At 43.4% G+C, this 24843-nt stretch overlaps 2 protein-coding genes across 3 annotated transcripts in view; one reads left to right on the top strand and one right to left on the bottom strand.

The window, feature by feature from the left end:
• Nucleotides 1-24843, top strand: part of RASSF6 (Ras association domain family member 6) — a 128806-nt gene that overhangs the window by 30193 nt on the left and 73770 nt on the right. Inside the window, exon 2 of the mRNA XM_080591534.1 lies at nt 24674-24842. The gene's annotated coding sequence lies outside the window, so the exon portion shown is untranslated. The remainder of the gene's footprint in view (nt 1-24673; nt 24843) is intronic.
• Nucleotides 346-24678, bottom strand: LOC308194919 (uncharacterized protein). 2 transcript variants are annotated; one of them, XM_080591544.1, is made up of 5 exons: nt 19018-24678; nt 3431-6905; nt 3200-3321; nt 3027-3110; nt 346-2913 (listed from the first exon to the last, which is right to left on the bottom strand). In XM_080591544.1, exons 2-5 carry the CDS (start codon nt 3858-3860, stop codon nt 2839-2841), a joined length of 711 nt encoding a protein of 236 aa, XP_080447670.1. In that variant the 5' UTR covers nt 3861-6905; nt 19018-24678; the 3' UTR covers nt 346-2838. The 2 variants fall into 2 exon arrangements, with proteins under 2 accessions (XP_080447670.1, XP_080447671.1); XM_080591545.1 differs by lacking the exon at nt 19018-24678 and having other exon boundaries at nt 359-2913; nt 3195-3321; nt 3431-6903.

The raw sequence follows: 24843 nt of genomic DNA on the forward strand, positions 1-24843 counted from the left end.
GAACATAAGGAAAATATGCGATCTGCACAGCTCATCCTGCTGCTCTGCATGGATGATAGGAAAGGCATTCTTCTCAGGTATTGAAAGTAACACTAAGCTCGCCTTGTCATTGGGAAGTGTCAGATCTGACCCTGGTCCCACCGAGTGAGGATTATTGCGGTGGTTGATTGAGGTGCTTTGTGCAAACAAGCAGCAGAACTGACGATACCTGCTTTTCAATGGACATGAGTTTTGTAATTGGATTCTCTGACGTCTAATTAGGTACACAACCCAACCGAGGAAGTTCCCACAATTAAGGCCTTTGTGATTTCTCCCCCTCTGCCATAGGTTCTCGAGTGTGTCATGAAAATTTGGTTGACAAGTTCTGATGGGAATTTCTACCATGCACTGTAGACTTTCAGAAACCATCTAGGAAGTACTCTGAAAATGGCCAACACTCAAAAGATACCAGGGGAACAGAGGAGTATAGAACAAATGAAGCAGCTTCAGCACATGATAGACTTTTTTTTACTAAGAAAACCAGGCTGGATGCTGCCAAACAGATGTGGAGCTGGATTTCAGTCATGTTCCACTCCAGGCAATCATCCAAATAGAACAATCAAATTTTCACAGCAAAAGAGCTACACAGACAGAATATCCTCCCATTGTCCACGGCAGCTACAGACCTGTGGCAGGGAAAAGGACACTTAGCCATCCAGGACCTATTTAAGTCTGTTGGTACTCAGGAGATGGGGGGAAGGGTGGGAATAAAAATACTCAGAGGAGGACAGAAATGCCAAAATGTTGCTATCACTCTCAAAGGGAGTTGGGAATCACTGTCACTGCTTGGGCTATCCCTCATTAGGAAAGAGCCAGGAGCCAAAGGATGTCTGCTGGGCACGGAGGGAGCAGTGGGGCAGCTGCAGCTCCTCGTTACTCCTCCAACCAGCCTTGTAAACCTGCCTGCTTTGCTTCTCTGTTGCCAGCTTTCTGATGTCCAACCTTTCCCTGACCAATGTACGAAGAATTCAGCCTATGCGTGTCCCAAAGGAGCCTCACCGTGCAGATGTAGACCAAAGGGATCGTTTTTGTCCCAAAAATGCTTCCACAGCCGAGCCACACCAACCATCTCCATGCAGCACAGCATCCGTGTGAACTGGGAAAGGCCAGGTCAGGTGTTGCAAACAACAGATACTGTGATACATCTGTACCAGTCTGATTGCACATCTGCAGGGTGGATTTATTACTGGAACAATTAGACAATTTGTGAAGCATGCCTCACAAGCAGTTTAATTTCCATGTTCCCCAAATTTCACTTTCATTAATGAGAACCTCCACCCTGCTCATGTTTTGTGCAGAGGCTGGGAATTAACTTAATGAGGCCACCACAAAAGTTGTCATGACCAGTGACTTTAACTTCAGAAGTGAGTTTGCCTGAGGAACTAATTAGCAGCTGGCTAATTGGGGCTGAAATAGGTTGTATCGCCCTTGCTTTACCCACAGCCTTCATGAAAACACAGGACAGAGTGTGTTTTTAAAATATATAGTAAAAACACTGTTGCTCCTTTGCAGTAGGCAAAATGACAGAAGTGTTACCAGCAGAGCCAAAGAGCCACTTGGTTTTGAGAAGCCTGAGACAAACACAGAGCTTCACACCTCAAAGAGCGTTGCCATGTGACCCGCGAGCTGTGCTGGCTGACCTCCATGCGGTCCTGCACTCCTCATTTGAAAAGGAACCAGAAGGCAGTATAAAAAATTAGGCTGGTATGTGGAAACACATTGTTTTATTGCTCCAACTCCTCTTGTCTCAAGCCTAGTTCTGTTTTCAGGTGGCTGCTGTGAAATTTAAGCAGATGATGGAGCCTCAATGCTTTTCACATCAGCCTCTCACATAATTTCATTTCCCTACAAATGGGACCAAACAAAAGAGGCTTAGTCCCAGTGCTCTCACATCAGAATGCCACTAAGGCAAAGGCACGATGAGGGTTGTAACTGTGGAACGGTGACAGTATACTGATGGGCACAGTCTATATAAGCCATTAACTAAATGGACTTGAAAATCTGATGTTATCCAGATAACACCCATGATGTTATCTGATGGCGTGAACACATGGGAACAGACACCAGGCATATTTAACTAAATATTTATTTTTTAAAAGCAAAACACCATAACTAACAAAGGAAAAACTCTTAATTAGGAAACATATGTAGCAATCAACACATTAGAAAAATCAACCGTTTAAGTTACAGGCACTTATTACAATCAGTCTGGTTGTACGATGATGTACCTACACAATAATTACACATAAATAACTAGCAGAGTTTCTTTGACATTTGGAAAGGTTACAGTTAGCAGATGAATAGAACCCGTATGGTCTCACTGTTAAGACAGTTAATTACCAGTAATTACAAAGAGGCTTAGATTCCCCCTTGTTTTCACTTTCTGCTGGACAGAGCTATGAAGAGTGGGGAAAAATACGTATGTACAATTCCCAAAGGGGATTTGGACTATAGCAAGTAAACATCCACCAGTGCAACAGTCAGTTTTACGTGACTCAATATAAATTATGACATTATGCCATACAAAAAAGACATCACTTGTCTAAGGTTGCCATCACATGTCTAAGGTGGACATCGCTGCCTGCGGATATCCCGAGCCCCACCAGCGGCGTGCTGATGCTGCAGCCCGGCACAGTTTGCGCGTTGAAAGGCGGCAGGGCGGTTGCTGGAAGTCTTCTCGCGCTGCGCCTCTCAGCAAGGATTTAAAGGCAGAAAATGAGTAGGACACTTAAAATTGGGCTTTAAGTGCATCCAGATACCACGGCGTTAAATAAAGGTGCCAAGCCCAGGCATGGAGTCTCAGGAGGCGTCGTCCACTGAGGGCTGAAGCCGAGAGCGTTGCAGGAGCCCCTTCCCCATCAATTCTGCGCTGAGCTGCAAACCAGGGGCCAGGAGCTCAGCAGGGCCAGTCCTGGTCCTGGTCCCACCCCATCCCATCCCATCCCATCCCATCCCATCCCATCCCATCCCATCCCACCCCGTTGTACCTGCGGAGGAGCCTGGTGACCAGCAGCTGCACCCAGGGCGCCGAGGGGCTCAGGCACAGCGTCCTGCCCGCCTTCGTGGTGGCTCTACAGGGTGAGGGGGGACTCAGGAGGGGCTCTGCGAGCCGGGGGACCCCGGGACGGGGACAGGGACAGGGACTTGGCACTTACATCACCTCGGGCACGGCGCAGTGCGGCCCCGCGGGGACGAGCTCCAGCCCGGCCAGGCGCCGCGGGGGGATCACCTCTGTCACAGCCTGCACGCAGCGGCACCGCAGCTCCCCGGCCAGCGGCGCACCTGGGGCGGGGGGCACGGCCTCAGCGAGGCTCTGGGGCCGGCCCCCCCGCCCCCCGTCCCCTGTCCCCCATCCCCTATCCCCCCTAAGCTACGTCCCCGCTGCTCTCACCCCGGCAGAGCGCGGCGCTGGCGGCTAGGAGCAGGAGCAGGAGGTGCGGGCTCATGGCTCGGGATGCTATCGGAGGTGCTACGGAGCTGCCTGAGCCGCCCCGCTGCCTGTCCCTGCTTTTATGCCCCGGCCGGGAGCTGCCGGGGGTTTTCCCGGCGTGGAGAGGGGCCGGGTTCACCGCTTTCGGGCCAGGAACCCCGGGGGCTGGGCGGGACAGGGCTCCCCGTCCGTCCCCTCCATCCCCTCCGTCCCTTCCGTCCCCTTCGTCCCCTCCGTCCACAGGGGCCTCCAGGGGCTGGAGCTCGCTTTGCTGGCGACCTCGCGCCTTCACCCAGGGGGGACTTTTCCCCCTGCTCACCCCTTTCTGCACCTGCCGTTTGAAGGGTGCAAGGCGGTGTTGCCTGCAGATAGGTGGCACTCGCGTTTGCATACCTAAAATCCCCTCCTGCAAGCTTCTACTCCGCTTCTCTGCAGATAGGTCCCTCTCGGTGTTCAGTACACCCAACAAATTTTGCTAACTTCTGCCCTGAAGCAGCGAAAAAGCAGCTTTCTGGGAGTTTTTAAAAGGAATTAGATGCTATTTAGATTTATTTATTTATAGATTTAGTTAGAGATATAAAAACATTGGCAATTAGCTTTGATATGAAATATCACTTTGCAGGGTTTCGTTTTGTTTTGTTTGTAGCTGATGCTTTTTTCTCTTTTCCATGAATGTTTGTGAACAGACTTCAGCAAAGCGAATTGTTCCAGAATTGCTGCCATGAGTTTTGCTCCAACAGCTCACAGTTTATCTAGTTTATCAGCTCTAGTTTATCTCTAGAGCTGCTGGTATTTTTGTACCATTTGTTGCTTTGGTTCGTGACACAGTTATGGCTATACAAGCATTAAAGATTTGTAAGGGTGTTCTTTGATCTCCCTCCCCTTGCAGTGTTCTAATATTTATTTATTAAATAAATACTTTGCTGGGGAATATACATCTACGACTTGAAGCACTAAAGCAAGATCCCATGAAAACAAATTTCAGCACAATATTCCTGGTTTATGAAGAAGAGATTTGCTCATGAATCATTATTAGACTGACCTGAGATCAGGCATATTATAGTGGCTATTTTGAACTGGCTTGACTTGATTTTCAGGGGAAAATGGGTATTGTTTCCATATAAGAAGACTCACTACAGAGGTGGCTTCTTGCAGCTGAGGTACATAGGTTACGTTTATTTTTTTTAAGTGACTAGCCAAGTATGCATTTTAATGACAGTAATAGGACAGAGTAGGAATTAGCTGCAGGTAAAGCTGTACTGGTGGGGACACCAACATGGAATGCAAAATAAAGTGATTATTAAAGTCACAAGGATCACAGTACAGCAATCCCATTAGAAAATTTCCTGTCTGAAAACAAAGCCAAGCTCAGGACTGAAAGCAGGTGGGATGCAGCAGAGGGAAGAGCCCTAGTGAGCCGATTGAGGGGACAAGGGGTACACAGAGGCTCTCCCCTGAGCTCTGTCCTCTTTGCAGCCCAGATGGCTTGTGCAGCTCCTCGCTCAGTCCCTCAGGAGACCAGAAGTGCAGGAAGATTGCACGTCATAACCAAATGGTGATTGCCCCATGTAGGAAGGAAATATCTAATGACTAATTTGCACCCCTTTCCAATGGAAAGGGGCGCAAATGGTAATGTCATCCTTTTGGGCTGGCGGCTTTTAGCTGAGTCTTAGAAGGAAATTACATGCTCAAGATCTCTCTGTCCAGCTCTGTCATTCCCTGCTTCCCCAGCCTCACCCCTCCAGTAAAGTCTGTCTCACTTGGCCAACCGCAGGAAGATTTGTCTAAGAGTTGTAGGTCTGCGGGCTCCAATCAATCAAGCTGATGCGAGTCGGTGTCGTGTCGAGGTGGGAGGGTAAGCCGAGCCAGCGCTGCCATTAAGGGAGAAGTGCAGCGTCAGTCGTGCTCCCTGCCTTGCCAGCTGGCCAGTCTGTCCACTCCTGCCTGCAGCCAGCGCATAGCTTGGCCTGCCTGCCTCCTGCCCAGCTGCTTCGGCGTCCCCAGAGCATGAGCACAGCTGGGGAAATGTTGGGGCACTTACACAGCCACAGGGAGAAAGGGAGCAGCAGAAAGGGACACAAAGAGAACCCATAGTCTGTAGAGGGCATAGGGGTTGCATGAGGTCCAGTGGGTGTTGCATTGGGTGGGTTGGAGGAAATACCTCTTTAAATCTGGGCCTGTTACTGCCCGTGAGTCATGGAACGCCATCTCTTTTTTTAGTTTAGTGAATTAGTTTTAATGAGGATGAATTCTCCACTGATGTGTGTATGAAATTCAGCATAGCTGATGCATCATAACTGTGGCTTCAGGCATCATAGCAGAGGTGCTCTTCCAGGCTGTATTTTTGTGACCTGACTCGTAAGTAGCAGTAGTAGTAATAGACCCCAGTGAACAGTGTTTTATGTGTTTTTGTTTGTTTGTTTGTTTGTTTGTTTGTTTTTTTCCAAGCCAGTAGAATGTCAGCTGAGGAGTTTGGAGCCTTTGAGAGGAAGGGGACATGTTTTTCTCAAAAACTAGAGAGATTGCTAAAGAAAACAATAAAAATACAGCTGTTAAGATGACACTAATGAACACAGATTTTAATTGCATATGCATGTTCATAGGAACACATGCATTTCAGCCACTTTAATTTGCAGCAAGCCAGTCCCCTAGCCCACCCTTGTATCCCCGTGTGTGTCCGTAAGTGGTTTTCGCCTAAACGTAGCCTTTGCGAGCTGAACAGCGCGCTGTGTTACCAGGAAGAAGGATTTGCCCAGCTGTAGCCAACTGAGGCAATAAACAGTTAGGATGATGCACAGATAATCCAGTGCAGATCACTGAAGCTTTCATCAGAAGATCCTATTCTGAATAAATGCAGAGAGCAGATCTGTTGAGTAAGAAATTGTCACAGTCAGATTACGTGTTGTTCTTGGACAGTACGCATGAGTAAGGACAGTTTACGTGACAGTGCTCGGATTTATGCTTGGATGACTGTCCACAATATCTGAACCGTCGGGCTCATTCCGCAGTGGTTACTGCTGGGGAAATTCCAGAAGAAGTCTCCAGGGGTCTGAAAGCGTGAGGCTGTTTTGGATGCAGAGCAGCAATGTGTGAAATTCAGCAACCAGCTCTCCCAGAGAGTCGTGTGCCGAAATGAGTAGTAGTCAGAGGTTGTGAGCATGCTGAGGTGCGGGAGGCAATACAGGAGTATCCTGTGAGTCAGGACACACACAAACAGGCCCGGTGCCCATGAAATGGTGATCTTTGGGAGTTCTCCAGGAGCCAAAACTATTTGCATGAGGAAGACTTTGTACCTGTAGATTTCCAGATCACCTTTAGCTGCCTTCCGTGTGAATGTGGGTAGGCTCTTTTCAGTCCAGATAACACTGAGCTGCAGATGAGCCCTCTTGGATTCTGCCTTTTCCTCTTGATCCCCTCTCTGTCCTTGGCACATTTCCTTTTACAAGGAAGGAAAAGACAGGAAAGAGAGAATCATGTCAGCCAGAATTCAGAAAGCCAGGTTCTTCCCTGCCTCTTGCCTCTTTCATTATGGATTCATCATGCCTTGGCTACAGGTGTATGGCCAAGTGAGATGTTAACACTATCATTTAAAATAATGATCTATAGCAAACTGATGGTCAGTATTTTCTTAGCTCTATTCCCGGTCTTCAACTGTTTTCAACACTTTGGAGTTTTGGGGTCTTCATTTGTTTCCTAACAGAGTTAGAGGTTCTCCTTTTCCTGTTCTCCGTGGTGGCAATAAAAGCATGAACAAACACACAGTGTTAATAGCTGCAAAGGAATGTGCTTATATTACTCAAGCATTACCTTAGCAAATACAAATGCTTGGCTTCGACATCAATTCGTCCGGTAACCATTTCTCCATTGTACAGTTTCAGGTTGCATTTTACCCCTTTAAGGTAACTATCGGGATTGCAGTTACTGCCACACTTGGACCTTGCTTTGTGTGACCCTTACACATGCAAGTGTTTCAAAAGTGTGCAAACTGTCTGGTTCTGGGAATTCATACCCGACATATAAGGGCAAGAGGGGCTTCGTTCTGAGGCTGGGAGCAGTTTGTTCAAGGGAACACTTGCCTACCTCACCCTGAGGGGGAAGAAACCCTGGCTTTTCGGTGGCAGGCTTCATCCTGGATGAAGGCTACAATTTGGTGACACCCTTCCCCTGGAGCTGTTCATCTGGTAAGCTCTGGAAGTCATCATAAGTCCCAAAAGGCTTTATGAGTTCATTTTGGCCTTGCAAAGAGCTGAAAATGCTGCAAATTGTGCAAACTTCCTGTGGGTTTTTGCCCTTGGGTCTGTAAAAGCATCAGGAGCAACTCTTTGCTCGGAAGGTGGAGAGGATCTCTTGCTGTGGGCTCTTAGGCCCTGCTTACCTGTCATTAGCAAGCAGGTTTTTTGATTGCCGGGGCAGATTTGTGGTTTGCACGGTAATTCAGGTATAACTACACTGAATACATCTCTGGATGCTGCTGCTTGCTATCTGACTCTAACATCTGAGAGCAGGACTTGTACTTTGGCAGTGGCTTGTACAGGCGTGGTACCAGTGTCTCCTGCAACAGCTGATGGTTGTTCCAGAAAAGATGTGGCACCAGCAACAGCCACTGACACTCGTACGCTGCCACTCTGCTGATACTTTCTAGGTGTTAACATCTTGTAGTGGTGGGTATGAATATGTGAACACATATGAATATGTGAAAAAACGGAACCATTCACCCAACTAAAAAAAAAAAAAAAAAAAAAGAAACACCAGGAAAAAAAAAGGAAGAGGAAAAAAATTACCCCTATCCCAAACCTGGGTTTTAATCCAATTAAGTTTTTGGGTTCAGTGGAGCTGAGTAATGCTTGCGTGTGCTTTGGATAGCTGTAGTCTTTGGGCTGAAATGATGACATCAGTTGAGGAACCGAATGTGTGCTCACGTGAAAAAGGGGACAGTTGTTGGAATCATCCCAAAATCTTTGAAAGCTTCTCTTACGACATGCACACTTTGATGCTCTGTTACTTTCATTGGTTGTGTTGCAATGAAGGGAAAAAAAGAAGCTGTATTTAATTTATAGGCTAGAATATATCGAAGCTGTTATCTCAGGGAATACTTTCTTAAAACACTTTTGAGTGCTACATACATGTTTATTCTTCAGCCTACTTGGTGGCAGTGGTAAAATTGATTACCTTGTTCCCAGCAACAAACGATGCCTGCTACTTAGTTCAAAGGAAGGAAAGATAATTTTGGTAAGTTTGCATGATTCTTGGTGAATTGTGCAAGGTATTATACAAAACAGAAAGAGGGAAGGGTATTCATTTCAGCCGGTGTCCTGGTTCCAGTTAGGACAGAGTTAATTTTCCTCCTAGTAGCTGGTAGGGTGCTATGTTTTGGATTAGGATGAGAAGAGCGCTGATAACATGCTGATGTTTTAATTGTTGCAGAGCAGTGTTTACACCAAGCCAAGGACTTTTCGGCTTCTCGCTCTGTCCTGCCAGCGAGCAGGCTGGGGGTGCAGCAGGAGCTGGGAGGGGACAGACCCAGGACAGCTGACCCCAACTGGCCACAGGGGTATTCCATACCATCTGACGTCATGCTAAACAATATATAGGGGTGGCTGGCCGGGGTGGGGGGCCGGCTGCTCAGGGATAGACAATTGCATTGTGCATCACTTGTTTCTTACACATTATTATTATTAATACTATTATCATTATCACTATTATTATTATTATTGTTATTATTATATTCCTGACTTAATAAACTGTCTTTATCTCAACTCACCGGCTTCACTTTCCCGTTTCTCTCCCCCATCCCAGAGAGGGAGGGGGGAGGGTGAGCGAACGGCTGTGTGGTGTTTAGCTGCCAGCCGGGTTAAACCACAACAGCCGGTTAGAGGGAGGAGTTTAGAGAAGGATGTGTTTGGAGGGAAAGCATTAATAACGTTTTTGATAACTAAGATCGCCCCTGAGGTTACTTCCCAGTTATCTTATCAATGGCTGTCTTCCCCATTGTCTTGCTTATCATATCAGGAGCACACACAGAGGGCAGAGAAGTAAGAAAGCTGCAGGGAGTCTGTGACAAATAGGCTATTGAAAAAAGTAACTTCTGATCTGCTTGCAATTCAGCATTTTTACCTTTAGTCTTCTTCTAAATAGCCTAAATTCCCCCAAAACCCAATTGATCAGGACACTGAAAAGAATCATTTCACTTATCCCTAAATACTGTGTTGCTGTGAGATCAGAGTAGCTTAGTTTATATAAGCAGTTTCCCATACGCAATTGAATATACGCTTGCATTTGACAAAAACTGTGCATTCTAGTGAAGTTTTTCAGTTTGTTTGAATCCATCAGCATGCTTTCCCTTTGCAGGGCTCCGGCTGTATTCATGGTATGCATCATTTGAGACAAACTACTCAGTACCTGTCACTGAGAACTCACTCTTAGAGTCCTTACTGTTCGAAACACTTACTCTGTTTCTTTTAGTAGCCACTTTAGTATCAGAAGACAATTGCATGTTCTTCACATCCTTTCCTCCAAGTAGGAACAGCATTATGAGGCTTTTTCAACACGGACATTTATCTGTAGGATTTGGCCTGCCAGCAGGCCAACTGTGCGCAGACAGATTTACAGCTCTTTCCCACGCTTCTTTCTCAATCTAGTCCCCTGATGATTTCAGTGAAAGATTTGGGTATGCAAAAAACACTTTTTTTTGTGTGTGTGTGATGTTAATCTTAACAAGGAGTGAAAGTTTCACAACTACAGTGTTCAATATGAATCAGCTACAATGTCAGTTTTCTTTGGCTCTCTTCCAATGAAAACTGGGTTCATGGTGGGCAATGCTCATGTGAATTGCCTTTTTTTTGTAGAATGACATCTTTGCTGTCAGAGGTGAAGTACCAGAGGGGAGCGAGAAAGAAGCAGCAGACTTGAGAGCTGTACCCCTAAACCCCAGATAAACGTGGTTAAGGCAGCGTTATGCTCTCCACCTCTCACAATAGCAGTCTGAGTACTCTGGGACTCCACCTGTCTTAACTTTCTGGAAAAGGAATTAGTAGAAAGTTGAGTTGATAGAATTTTGACAACAGAAATGTAGTGAGTCAGCAAAAGTTATTGTTGTCATTACTGGTCTGTTGCTGTCAGTGTCTGACTTAGTCATCCATGCACGAGCCCGGATTGCTGCGCATTTATCGGTTATTGATCATTCAAACACAAAGCTTTTGGGGTGTCAGACTTCCTGACAAGTCACTCACTCTTCTTTATTTGTGTTGGGTAACACAAGTTGAGGCTGTGGTTCACATCTGTATGGAGAAGGTGCAATACGAGGTCCTTTTAATGAAAATTCACACAGAGGATTCTGCTCGATTTTAAGCATGTCCTTTCACTTCCAGTTGCATTATGATGTCTTCATACTTCTCCTGGATTCCACACAGCACAACGAAGTGGAAATGAAATCTTCGCTCTGCTGTTCTGTTTGCAAATGTATTGAACAGTTGTTCTGATTTGGAATAAGGAAGTAAGAGTATGCAGGTTGTGTTCAGACTTCATTAGCACCCATTTCACACTGCAGTCATTATGTTATGGTGCTGGGTGAAGCCCAAACTCAAGCTGTCCTGAGGCATGATTTATATCCTTACTGACTGATATTCAGTAAGCTCTTAAAAGTGATGGGATATGCCGTCTCCTGCACCCGTGTTTCATCCTGCAGAGGCAGGTGCTTCACTTTCCTCAGGAGCTGTTGATCTTTTCCAGCAGCGGATCAAAGCACAGGTATGCAGACATGAAATGGGACATGAACCTAGATTTCATTCAACTGTTTAGCCACCTCTATGTCCAGGTATGATGAGTAATTCTTCTCCCTGAGCACCTGCTACTGTCTCAGCAGCAAAATCTTTCAGGGAGTCGGTGCCAGGCTGCTTAGTGAAGCAGTTAGCGCAGCAGTGCCAGCTGAGCAAGGTACCACCACTGTCATGGTTGTACTTGGATTTAGGAATAATACTGGGAACATAACAGTGCAGTTTGCAACTTGTTGGGGGGTTGTCCCATTTTTATTAATTTTTTGATAGGGGGTAAGATTTACCCTGACAACAGTTTTTAATTTTATTTTTTTCTATGCAAAAAGTAACAAAAAATGTTAATAAAAACTACAGGCTGGATGAAATTTTACTTTGGAGGAAACCTTAGACTTGGGCTCTGGGTTGTTCAGTCAGGACTATTCCTAACTGTAGGCACTACCATCTGCATCTGATGCAAAAGAAATTTGGAAACCTGGGCAATTCAGTTCAAGAGCTCCTTTTTTTGGCAAAAATGCTGAGTAAACATGGTGCTGACCATTGAAGTGCTTCCCTTTTTCTCTCAGCCACTATAATGATTTTGCAATAAAAATAACCCCAAAATAAATCTTGTGAAACATGAAGACAAACCTATCAGACTGCACCTCCAGACTTGTTTGGGGATTTGGCCAATTCTACAGACCTTCAAATTTCTCCTTGTAGTGGCAATCCCCTTCTCACTGAGTTAAATTAACTTTTTCATTTTTTTTTAATTTTTATTATTATTATTTATTTGGGTTCAGTTTCAGGCTTGGAGCTGTAAGTTTATTGCAAGCAATTTGTCTGTGTTAGTTCAGGTTCAAAAGCATCAGCATGCTTACACATCAGTGGAGTCCGAACAAACAGCAGAGAGGGGCTTTCTTCTCTTCCACTGAGCTTTCTCCAATGGGGCAAGTACCTTGAGCAAACCAAAAGCTCTCAAGGGATTGCCACTAGCCTCACTTTGCTGCAAAATGTCTTTTCTTTTGGCTGTCAGACCCATTTGTCAGTATGCAGTTTAGAGTATGGTGGGAAGATGGATGGAAGCTGTCACAGCATCTGCCACTGGAGATGATGGTAAGAAACCTTTCAGAGTGTCAGACTAGGTAGGATGTCCTGTTTCCTACATTGATAGCATGCTTGATCTCATCACTCACGTCCTTGTACTGATGGTGGGGTAACTCCACAGATTTTGGTCTTCAATATACAATCAGTGAACAAACTCCTGTAGTTCTTTAGCTGATGTCTGAACTAGATTATGGGAATGGTCCTCAAGCCTCTCAGCTTTGTCCCCTTGCTTTGGGATCCCTATATCCTGAGATGCCAGGAATTTTTTCTTTCTCGCTTTTGGCGTTGGCTTGTGTTGCTTAACCACACAAGTTACAACACTTCTTGAAACGGCCTTTTTCACAATGCCAGCCTTAAAACAGAGGTCTGCTGTTGCATTACTGTGAATGCCCTTCATTTTTCTAATGACTCTGTAATGTTCTGACTCTGATGAGGATTCACTTTTCCTCAAATAGCTGAGATAGAACTGGACTTACAAGGCATAGCAATTAGCTTTCTTTTTCTGTGGTGATGGCTGTCATTTCTTTCACTGCAAAGACTGAGGACCCAAGTCCTACAGTAAATTTAGCAATATTTTATAGTGTCATTACCTTCTTTCAGTGCTTTTCATCTTTCCCTATCAGAATCCAATAGAGTACCCCAAATTTGTCCATTATCACTTTACCCCAAAGGATACATCAGTCTCCAGATTTGTATGCTTCTCTGTGTCCTGCTAGCATTGACATTGCTTTGGGCAGCTCAGACTGGATTCTTCATAGCACTGAATAACATGATCTCTTTTCTGGGAGCAAAGTCTGCTGCCATGTCCAAACTGAGCTGCTTAACTTTGCTTCTAGAAGATTCCTTCAGTTCTTCTCAAGCATTCACGTAGACAAAGACTCCAAGCTTAGCAAAGGACATATTATAGAGAGAAAAGTTGTGTTTTGGGTGCAGGCAGCCTCTCATTTTGAGACCTCTGTAGACCAGAAAGAGGACCAAAAGCTATTATAAGTGGCTGGTCTTACCCAAATGGGCCAGTTCTCCATCCTAGAGAGGGACTTCATTGTGATGTATCTCACCAGTACCTTAGATCTGGTGATTTTGAAACACACAAACAAACAAAAATACTGTCCCATACATTTTTGAGGGGAGGATCACTTTGCCTCTCTCCTCCTTAATTTCTGCACCATTCTGGACTGACAAGTCTGCAGCTAGCCCTCTCCCACAGAGCAAATCTTTAATGTTTGCTGTTCCAAAAATGTTTTCATATCTAACCACAGATATCTTCTAGTTTTCTTTGGAAGACTTCCAGCCCCAGTTTTGGAACATCATGGCTTATTTTGAACCTTCTCCATCTCTTCGATGTCTTAGTCTCCCTTTCTTTCGATTTTATTTTAATTCCTTCTATTTTTTTCCAGCCACCCTCCACACACACACATTTGCCCATCTCCTTTGCTTATCTTATCTTTTTCCACAAGGGATCCTAGATGACAGTGTATCTTCTTCGAAAACTGAATCTGCTTCTCATAGCAGCAGCATCCTTTCTTGTTATTTGTACTAAATCAAATGTTGGGGTTCAAAGTGCCTTTTCAGTCTGAAGAAAAGATAGATTTGTTGATAGAACTAGATTTTTTTTTAATGTAATTCCATAGATTTATTATAACAAACAAAACATTCCTTTCTCAAGGAGCTGAAGGCCAGATTTATTTTCCCCACTTCAAATTCCCTTTGTCCAGCAGATGCCAAAAGCCCTGTCCCGGTGTTCTTCCCACTGAACTAATTCCATCTGTGCTGGGCTCTTCTGTCTGGGAGCTTAGTGCGTGCTTGTCCCCTGTCATCCCTGCCCTTCCCCATCGACATGCCACGGGCAGGAATTATTGATGCAAACCCGCATGCTGAGCCAGGATCAGCCAGCTGGGCTGTGAAGTGATGGTGTGTGGCTCTAACAAAATGCTGGCATGTCTTTTGTTGAGTCACAGGAGGACTGCATGGGCCAAAAACAACTTTTTTTTTTTTTTTGCTTAATGTTTGGAGCCTAATATGCACTACAAACCAGATCTTTGAGGCATGTCTCCCAGCCTTTCTTTGTGATCCTATTTTCTGGGCATTTCTGTATTCTCGTGTCCTGTATTTGGATTACAAGAGGTGTGAGTTTGCAATCAGCTGATTACCTACATAATTGCACCTTAAGCCCTGTATAGTCTGGAGATATTGCCATTTCCCCCACTAAACATGGGGACGGGACTGTCGAACTCCAATGGGTTTGCCTCTAAGGGAGGACAAGCAGAGTCTTCCTGTCACTACCCCACACTGGCTTTTTTCAGCATGTTTGCTCTAATAGGCATGAGTTTCCCACCAGTGGGGAACAACAATTAGACCAAACCAAGAACCCAAAATGTCTCCAGCCAAACATTTGTTTAATGACACCCTGCATTTGTGCAGGCAGTCTCTGAGAGTTTGCACGCATCGCATCAAAGAAGCTGTTGGCTGGAGTGGCAAACTGCTGGGTGGAAGGGTTTTGTGTTGTTTGAGCTCCAGTGGGACACTGTCACGTATCCTGCAGGGCTGTCTCCTGCCCAGTTGCACAGTTCCTTTTCTGTTAGGCACCAAGCATGGAGTCATAAGCTATTAATTCCAGGCAGTGTCTTGTGTAATAATTCAGTGAAAGGTAAATGCTAGTGGAGGATCTTGTTTCATTTTTAGTTACTCTTTCTGTGTTCACCTACACTGAACACACACATAATAAAAAGCTGCCTGCCTCTGCAGAAGTCTGAGCAAGAAGTGGTCTGCCTCCCTGCTTAGTTCTTTCTAGTAGGATGAATGGCCCACAAACATCAACTTCTGAGCTGCACAATCCCCACAATTTTTCTGAGATCCTACTGGGTAGATCCTGTGGTACCTGACAAGCCTGCAGCAAATAGATATATTCCCCCAAATGTGCATCTGTAAGATGCTGTCAGCTTCCCGAGAACTCTAGCTTGCTTGGAAGAATTCAGCTGTGCTCGTTTATGAAGAGCTGAGGTCTGGAAAACTGTGAATGCTACTTAAACAAATTACAGATGCACACAAACAAACATAGTTGCCAAATCCCCAGCAGCATGACAACTGTGACAGTATCCTGTGGATAAGTTAAAACAAATTTTATGTGCTTTACAGCATTGCAGCAACTGCAGCTAATGGCATTTTCTAACTAACTGGAAGAAAACATGTTTTAGGTGTTCCCATCTCAGCAGATAAAAAATAGATGCAGATTATATTAGACAGGATAAAAACAGACTGCCATGTTGTAAAGTACTGAAAAAAATTGGCTCATCTTCTTGTTTCCAGATGCAAAACACAGCTGAGTGCACTCATGAGATCTTCACTGTTCTCAAATATTCTGCTTATCTATAAATACACAGACTGTATTTCCTTGTGCAATATTTGTTCTTCAACAATGCTGCAAACTATATTTAACTTCTAAACTATTTACCCCATGTGACCTCAGAAAAACAAAAGATCAATTTTTAAAAAGTTTTTTTTCAATGTCTTCAAAATTCCTTTCTTCTGGAACTCTAAATGCATGTTGTTGCTTATAAAACTCCTATAACATTTCATTATCCAGTAGATAGTCAAGATCCAAGGGGTTTCTGAGGATCAGATCCACAAGCAGGATTTTCATAATGTGCCAGGGTCTAGGGCTTGTTTTGAGGTACACAGTCATTCTCTTTCACTGACCCTGAGTCCATGTGCTTAGGTTTCTGGATCCCAAGGCCATGTGCATAAGGTAGTTTTTGGATTCCCCCTCAAAATTTCCTTCCATAGTTCACTGTAGGAACTGCAGAAAATCTACTGGGAGCTGAAAATAACCACCCTTCACTGATCCAAGTGGCAGACCTAAATTCTGGGTTCAGGGGGTAAATTTGGGAAACAGGAGAAAGTCAACATGAAGTCAGATATTGCTTTGATTAAATTGTTTCTCTTGAAAAGATAGCACAATGTTGTTTTTGCCTGAATGCAAATACCAAAACTTTGCTTGCACTATTCTTTCCAGACAGCAATTAGCCTGTATTTCCAGTGCTCTTCTTGTCAGGATATACCTCCTTGGTTGTATCCTGCTTCATTTCCATCTCCAACTTTTTTTCCCTAGTATATGGGAAAGAGAAGTTTTCCAACCTGGTGCCTGATTCTGCTCCCTGCGTGTCGAGGTTTCCTTCCCGTGAAGATCAGGACGTGGCAGAGGATGACAGAAACCCACATGTTGTCCTGACAGGGAGACAGGGTGCAGCTGGGTCATCTACGCAGCTCCAAGAGCTGGGAAGTGATCTCAAACCTAACATTTTAGATGGAGCTGCTGGAAATGACTATTAGTCTGGCTTTCATCAATCAGCAATGACCCTTTACTTACATATGCTTTTCATATGTCATTGTTTTGCATGGTGTAATGTGCTTTTGTTGCTAATTTTTTCATCTGGAAAACATTGTACTTGTTCATAAAATTATTACTAATGAAGGACAGCAATTGTATCTATTAGTTTCAGTATGATTTCACCTTAACCCATGACACTCTATGTCCTGTCCTTTATTATCTGATCCAGTATCTCAGAAGCTACAGGGAGTTGTGGTTGGAATTTTGGTGGCATGAGTATATGCTATTCTTATCATCCTTCTGCCTTTCCTTGTGGTGGATCCATGCCTGGACATTCTCCTTTATTCTCTATTCGTACCAGTTTTAATGTGGATATTACAAGCCTGTTCAGTGTGAGGCAAACAGTGCTTTATGGACACATGCTGAAGAAATCTTCATACCCATCTAGAACTCTCTGCAGATTATTTAAGTCTACGATAGCCATTTCTCACATATTGCTTCTGTGGCATTTGCAGGGCTAACCACGGTAATTACAAGAGCCATTGGCACAGCAGGTATAAAGAGCAGCCCAGGCCCAGTCTCAGGACGTGTTAAGGATGGAACAGACCCAGAATGCGCTTGTTTCAGGAAGGCAGGTATATACTTAGAGGCTAATTCTTGCACGGATGCCAGATGTCTGTGGATTAACTAATCCAAACAAGTTTTCTCATTAAGCAAGATTCATCATTTGAAAATAAATATTCCAGAGACATAGTTCATCTGTTCAACAATCTCGCTGAAAAGCTAGAGAAAGGTTCCCATCCTTGAAATATGTGCACTCGATCCACATGTCAGGCTACTCCTGAGGCAGCACGTGCAGTTTCCAGCCTGGCGTGTTAGTCTGAGATGCTTTGCTTTTGGTTTATATTAGTATGTTGGGCGGTCAGGGATTCCTAATTCTGTGGGAAAATATGCTGTCTCTATAGTTGTGTAGAAGCTGCAGATGGGAGGAGCCTCAGGTAGGAGAAGTAAAAATATCTGCTTCTACAGAAAGATCACGGATGGCTATTATCAAATTAGCATATCATGGTAATTTTGCCAAACAAGGTACTGTAGTTGCCCTATTTCCTCCGAGAGTGTATGACACCACACAAGATAGCTCAGAAGAAGCAGAGCTGCCCCTTGATATTTGTCCTCAACAAATTACTGTGAGAAGGTGGGAAACCCAAGATGTGAAGGGGAGATTTAAAGAAACTATTTGAAAATAAAAAGGAGAAAAAGGAAGTGGGATGTTTTCCAGCTGTCCTTTTCCTGTCAGGATGTCACTAAAATTTTGGCTTCAGTGGTTCCTCTGCAGTGACACATGGGATTTGAAGACCGATCTCCTAGTCTCTTCCACAACTACACCTCTGGGGAAGCTACGTCATGAATGGCTTTGTGGAAGAGGAATTATATTTCAATGTGAACCTACATTGCTGGTATTTTTTATAACTAAGATGAAAATAGAAAGCTTTTTATAATGAAAAAACAACTGAATAAGAAGGCTGAGAGAAGAAAAAACATCACTGTAAATATGCAGTAATTTAAATTCTTTGCTAAAGGTAGGCAATTGGGTTGAAAAACAGCACAGAATCAAAAAAATTGCAGCTGCTCTTCAATCTTACAGCTGTCCTTTATCTGAGAGAGCAGCTGCCTTGGTCTGAACTGGGAATGGTTCTGAGGGGACCTCAAAAGACCATTTTTGCTCGTGCAGAATGCACATCCACCTTGTGCTGAGCAGTGGGGGCCCTAGCTCTTCGTGTCTCCATTGAGTTTCCTACTGGTGACATATCATGCATGAGCATGAGGATTTGAAAAGAAAATGAGAAATTCTGGTGAGAAACAGGGAATTTTGAGATGCTTATTACTTCCATCTGTAGAACAATTCAGAAACAAATGATTGTAAATCTGAAAAACGTGGCAATTCTGACAGATAGCCTTTTGTAGGGGAAAGGGTAAATGTAAGTTTCATCCCGTTTTATCGACACAGTCATTCCTTAGCAAATCAATCATTGATTCTAAGGAGGAAAATAAAACAACAGGGCTTCAAGCATTTCAGAAATAGCCTTGACTTGGTCAGTTCTTTTGTTAAGTTTAAATTATTTTAATATCTTCAGAATTTTAGAATAAGATTATGTTTATGCTTTGAGATTATATTTATGCTTTGAATGAACACACTTGGATTTGTGATAATAATGGGATGTAATTCCAGTTTAAGCATTTGCAGAAACTAAACACGCTATTACTCATCCATTTAAGTTGGTGATGAAAACTTGACTAATGCATATTTTAGGGAAACAGGCAGATGAAGTACAATGCTACACCAAAGCAAGGGGATAGGCACATACCTGGGAAATGTTCAGGAAGGTATTTTTATTATGCTTCAGGGTGGAGCAGTCTCTGGACAGATCATTTGCAAACCTGTAGTACTCTCAGTTGGTTCAGTTTCATCTTGGCCCAGGTAACAGGGAAGCAAAAAGTCTTTATTATAGCAAACATAATATGAAAGCATCTTTGGGTATCCTTAGATGCAACCTTTTGTCTGTAGGCTACCAACGGGCGATGGAGAAGAGGCACTGAGGTCGTAGCTGACAGAGCTTCTCTACAGATAACGCAGCTGTGATGCTGAGCAGGATGAGAGAGAGTGCAAAATAAGAATCGCAAGGAAGCGATGGTGCAGAGGGAGATGGCATTACCTTTTGGCATTTGTAATCGTTGCAATAACAGCACTGCTCAGAGAACAGAAAGTGCCCCTAGGAACAAGAAAATGACTCAGATGAACCTGTGTCTCATGACCACCTAGGAACCACTCATTACTCTCCATTTACGAGATCTGTGAACTCAGAGCAAAGCTTGAAAAAGCACTTCCAGACACAGTAATAGTGCTGATGTGTAAAGGAGGGACCAAAAAAAAAAAATGGAAGGAAAAAATAAGGATGCATTACTTTTTGCTTCTGAAGTGTAATGCCACATGATGGGCTGTCATTTGCAGCTCTGTCAATCTGGTTTATAGGTGGATTTGCCCTCATGTTGTTGTGGTTATGCCATGTCCTTCCATGCTCCTCTTGGGATGTTTTGCCTTTCCTTACCACTGGAAAAAACTTGCTGGACAGGGAGGGAAAGACCTAGTTAGGATCAGCTACATCTTAATTTTGTACCAACCTTGAAAGAAGGAGGCAGACAATTTTTGCCTTGTGCCTCTTCAGCTCAGGGAGCCTGTGCAGGGCAGGAATTGTGGCACGTGGATTGAAAAGGACTTGCACACTGTCTCCAAATGCTTTGGGTATTCAAAGTGGAAGAAAAGGTGCTTTTGTGCAAACGTTTGTCATGAAAACATCAGCCAGAAGTGTTCGTGCAAAGTACCAAATGCCCAATGGCACCGTTTTGAATTGCTCTGCTAATTACGGCTAGGCCATTTTCTGAATTTTCGGAGTTTCCCTGAGCAAATAAAAGGCTCAGTTTCTATGGTTTCAGCAGAAACAGGGGTGGGGTTCGAGTGCCTGATATTGCTAAACCTTTTATTTGCTGTCCCACAGTAAAGATATTTGCACTGCAGTAGAATTTCTATTTCTGTTTCTGTTTCCTTCAAAGCCAGTTACTATAGGGTTTGAAATCTTTGCTCTCGAGGAAACAACAGGGTGTTTTTAAAGAGTCTGTAATCTGTTAATATAGAGCTACCAGGAGTAAAAATAAAATAAAGATAAATATAAAGGTATAAGGATTGCATAAAGCCTGTGCATCAATTAGTACCAGTTCAGATCATCACGGGGCATCATCAAGTCCCAAACTCAAGCAATTAAAATCTGCAGTTAAATACTGTAGCTCAAATCTTGTTCCTACTTCACTCTACTTCTGAATGTGGAAAAACTTGTGTCTTTCCATTATGTAATGAACAACAGAAAGCTGTGATGCTCGGCCACTGTTTAGCAGTTGGTAGCAATGGTCTTTGTATGAGCTTGAATTAGCCAACCACACCAGCAGACTTGTTTGCAGATAGATTTGGGACCTAATTCTGAAGAGTACTGCAGTATGGAGAAAGGAACCATGCAACTGGAAAACCCTTGAGATGTTTCACCCATAGGCATGCTTATACAAGCTACTCCTTTGGCTGAAAATCAGGCTCAATGAGAAGATGTGAAAATCATGTCCTTAGATGTCTTACAATGACCTGAGCCCCTAGGTCCTGACTTCTGTTTCTGTGCCAGTAAATGTTTCCAGTGTAGACTTGAAAACACTCTGCCTCTGTCATGTTTTACGGTATTTTCAAGAACTGGCCACATTAAACACTTGTTACATAGCAGTAACATGCATAATCACCATCACTGGGTACTGGGTCTGGCTGGGATGGAGTTGACTTTCCCTGCAGCAGCCCATACAGTGCTGTGCTCTGCACTTGGAGCTAGAACAGTACTGGTATCACACCTGTGTTGTGTCTGCTGCTGAGCAATACTGGCACAGCAATAGGACTCCCTCTAACCCCCCCGGAGCCAGCAGGCTGGGGGTGGGCAAAAGGTGAGGAAGGAATATCACCAGGGCAGCTGACCTAAAGCAACCAAAGGGACATTCCATGCCATATGGCGTCACACTCAGCAATAAAATGTGGAAAAAGGAAGAAAAAGGGAGGGGTGGGCTCTCATGAGAATGTCTGTCCTCCCGAACAACAGCTACGTGCGTTGAGGCCTCGCTTCAAGGATGTGGTCAAGCATCGTTAGTTTGTGGGAAGTAGAGTAATTTCTTTCCTCTGCACTTCCACACAGCCTTTGCTTGTTGTTGTTGTAGTTGTTGTTTTTCCCTTTTCTCCTTTCCCTTTTTTCCTTTTAGTTAAATTATTTAATTAATAATAATTTTTCCTTAATAATTAGTTTTCCTTTAATTAAATTATCCTTATCCCAACCTCTGAGTTGTTTCTTTTCTTTTCTTCTTCCCCTCCTCTTCTGAGGAGGGGGAGTGAGAGAGCAGTTGTGGTGGAGTTCAGCTGCCTAGCAAGGTAAAACCACCACACTCCTATATATAGATATCATTCAATACATTAAAAAATGTGTTTGGGGATTGAGAACATATCGTTTCAGATTCTGACACTGCCTGTAAGTTGTAAGTCTCAGCAAATTAAGATTGCCATATACATCAGCTTAGCATTGTCTTTATTATACCACTTCTAATACATTATTTTAACCTCTTTTCCTAAGGAAATATGCCTCATGCAATCACCATGTGCCTGTCTCCCCAGTCATATATAGTTGCATTTGAACCATGCCTTTCAATTTGACAGAAAAGAAACATGAGAAAGATAAAGCTTGTAGGAAGTTCTGGGAAATAGGCAGCCAGGTATCACCAGAAAAGTTTCTCATATTCCCATGTGAGACAAACTATGAATGCCTTGACTACAAGAAAAATACTGTCAGAGCTCACCGTAGCTCAATACGAAACTTTATGCAACTCCAGGGGAAATTGGACTCCATTAATCCTAATGGCAGAAGTTCCTTGTGGATATTTATTTGAGGCATTTCCTTAAGTGTTCTCCTGTTCCTAATGTGTGCTGGCAATGAGAAGTGTGGAACCACAGTGAATGGCTTTTTATTATAACTACAATTTTGTTTTGTTTTGTTTTGTTTTGTTTTGTTTTTACCAATCCTCTCACGTTATTGTGTGTAATGTGCTGAAACTTGCAATGCAGCATCTAGGAAGTCTTTAGGTTTGGATTTATTTTTTTTTCATCTGAAGACAGAAATGTAGCACTGAGAGTGACCTGAGAGAATGGCCTGGTTCAGACTCAGCTGGGAGATTTGAGTCTACCCAGTCTTTCTCTGATGTGTCTTTGGGAATGATGAGAGTTCAATGATCTTCATGGATAACCCATTCCAGTGTCTAAGCTTCCCTAGCTTTCCTGTATAAAGTTAACATCAGAGTAATACCTCCTTTGTTAAAAAGTAGGCTATTTTTTAACCCCACCCTTGTGATGTTCTGCTGAACAACTGACCTCTATCTTCATCCTACAAACATACGTACAAGAAGATATATCTCAGTTCCTGCTCCAATTTCTCTAAACCAGACTAAAAGCTTTCAGTTCTTTGATTTTTTTTCCCCTCAAAGGCCATATTTTCTTTAAATTGTGCTGTCCATGCTGTTGTCTTACTTGACATTGAGATGTATTTAGAATGTGGCCAGTTAATGTATAGCTTTTCTTAAATGCAGAAGATGCAGGATTCCCAACACTGCAGCTCTCAAGGTGTGCTGCAGGGTCTCAAAGTACACTTCAGTCGTATATGATGGTTGTAACTGTGAAAGAAAACAAATTTAGTTTGTAAGTCACATTGTTTTAGAGCCTAAGCTTATGTGCTTAAAAGCAATTACTGCGTTTGCACCAAAGAACACTGTTAGGCTTCAGATTCCCATCTGTGAGGCCAAAATATTGATCTGAAATTGATACTGATCTGATACTGGTATTTGTTGCACTAAGAACCACCTCCTATTGTTTGTCTGAACTTTGCTTCTTTGAGCTTTATGTGATGGCCCTAGTTATCATATTACAAGTGAGAGTGAACACTTGTCTTTCTCTATGCCCCAGCTCAATCACATCTTGTTTGAAGAAACACTTCCTTTTCTTTGTTTTTAACCTGTCACCTGCAAAGTTTGTGTGATACCTTCTGGGCAATATGTACAGTCTACAGTTTCATAGCTATCTGGCCACAGGTCCTGCACTCCCATGGACTGTGGGTCACTCAAAGTCGTTGGAGCTCTGCACATTTACCCTGGACTCAGACATAAATGCAGTAAGCCATTCCCAAGGTCCAGCATCAACTCTCTTCTCTTGGACCCCAGAGCCCAAACCCGGTCCCACCTTCACCAGAGAAACCAAAGGGCTCGGGATGCGCTGCAGAGCCAGCGTGTTTTCTTCTGGAACTCAGCATTTGTTCCTCCTCATGGAGCTCTGGTCTGGTGACATTTTGTGAATCCGAGCTAAGCCTTTTATTATACAAAAATTTGCTAATTTGTTTGAAGCAAGAAGGTTAGATCAAACACTTGAAGACGCATTACCTACAATACATTTTAGAACAAAACAAAATAAATAAATGGACCTGCCAGCCAAATTCTCACACAAAAAGAAATAACTTTGAGTAGTTATGGAAATGAGGCAACAAGAATCAAAATGTATTAAATCAGGAGGGAAAAAGATAGCATTCTAGCTAAGTTTTGAGCCTCTGAATATATAAAACGTAGAAAATCTATAAAACCTCTGAATATATTAACCTAGAGCATAGTAAATGGCTCCCCCAAATGATAACATCAAAACTGGTGTTCATGAATTTGGCTGTGGTTTTTTTTTTTTTTCCCCATAAGCCATTAATGTGCAGTCAGTATTCTGGCCTCAGGCTGACTGCAACTCAGGATATTTTTGATTCAAGAAAGAAGTGGTGCCTCAGAAAGGAGAAATCTTTCCCAGCTCCCTGATTTAAGAACAACCAGACAAACTATAATATAAGTACATCTGCCCTGCAAGTGTGTGGCACTGATAAACTTACTTAATGATTTGCAGTTGTCATCTGGCTCAGCAGCTCCTTTTTCTAGTCTGATCCTTCTACTGACTAACATATATCAGAGCCTGTAAAGCCTTTAAAGATTTTGTTGAAAGGATGCTTTAGCAGTAGGAAATTAACACAATGTACATTTTTACAGAATGCTTCCTCCTGGAGTAAAATAGGCTTTCTTCTGTCTTGTATTCAAGTAGCGTCTGAATATTTTTTTCAACACTGTAGAGAAAGGTAAGAAGAAAAGGATTCTGATAAAGTAATTCACAAATTACACTTTCCTAACTGTCCTGTACTTTAGCATAATTCTGTAATTGACTGCTGAATAGGAGAAGCATAGGAGCAGCAAAAATACAGCAAAAATAAATATCAATGGTTGGGCATTATGAACACGTCGATTAGTTTTGTAAAGAAAAATTTTAAATGACAAGTAGAGGGAATTTTTCAAAGGCACTTATATGGCTTTCTCACTTGGCAGTGAGGTCTGCTTGGATCCATCTTGCTACCTGAGTGACCCTGCAAGGGAAGGGCTCGTAAGTGCTTGTACACTAACACCAGAGCTCACAGCCCACTCTTGCCAAGTCTGACCTGTGAAAAGAGAAAAGGAATAGAGGCCACTACACAAAGCATCTCTCCAGCTGGACCTGG

This window comes from Anser brachyrhynchus, assembly GCF_964034855.1.
Source record: "Anser brachyrhynchus genome assembly, chromosome: 4".
NCBI lineage: Eukaryota > Metazoa > Chordata > Aves > Anseriformes > Anatidae > Anser > Anser brachyrhynchus.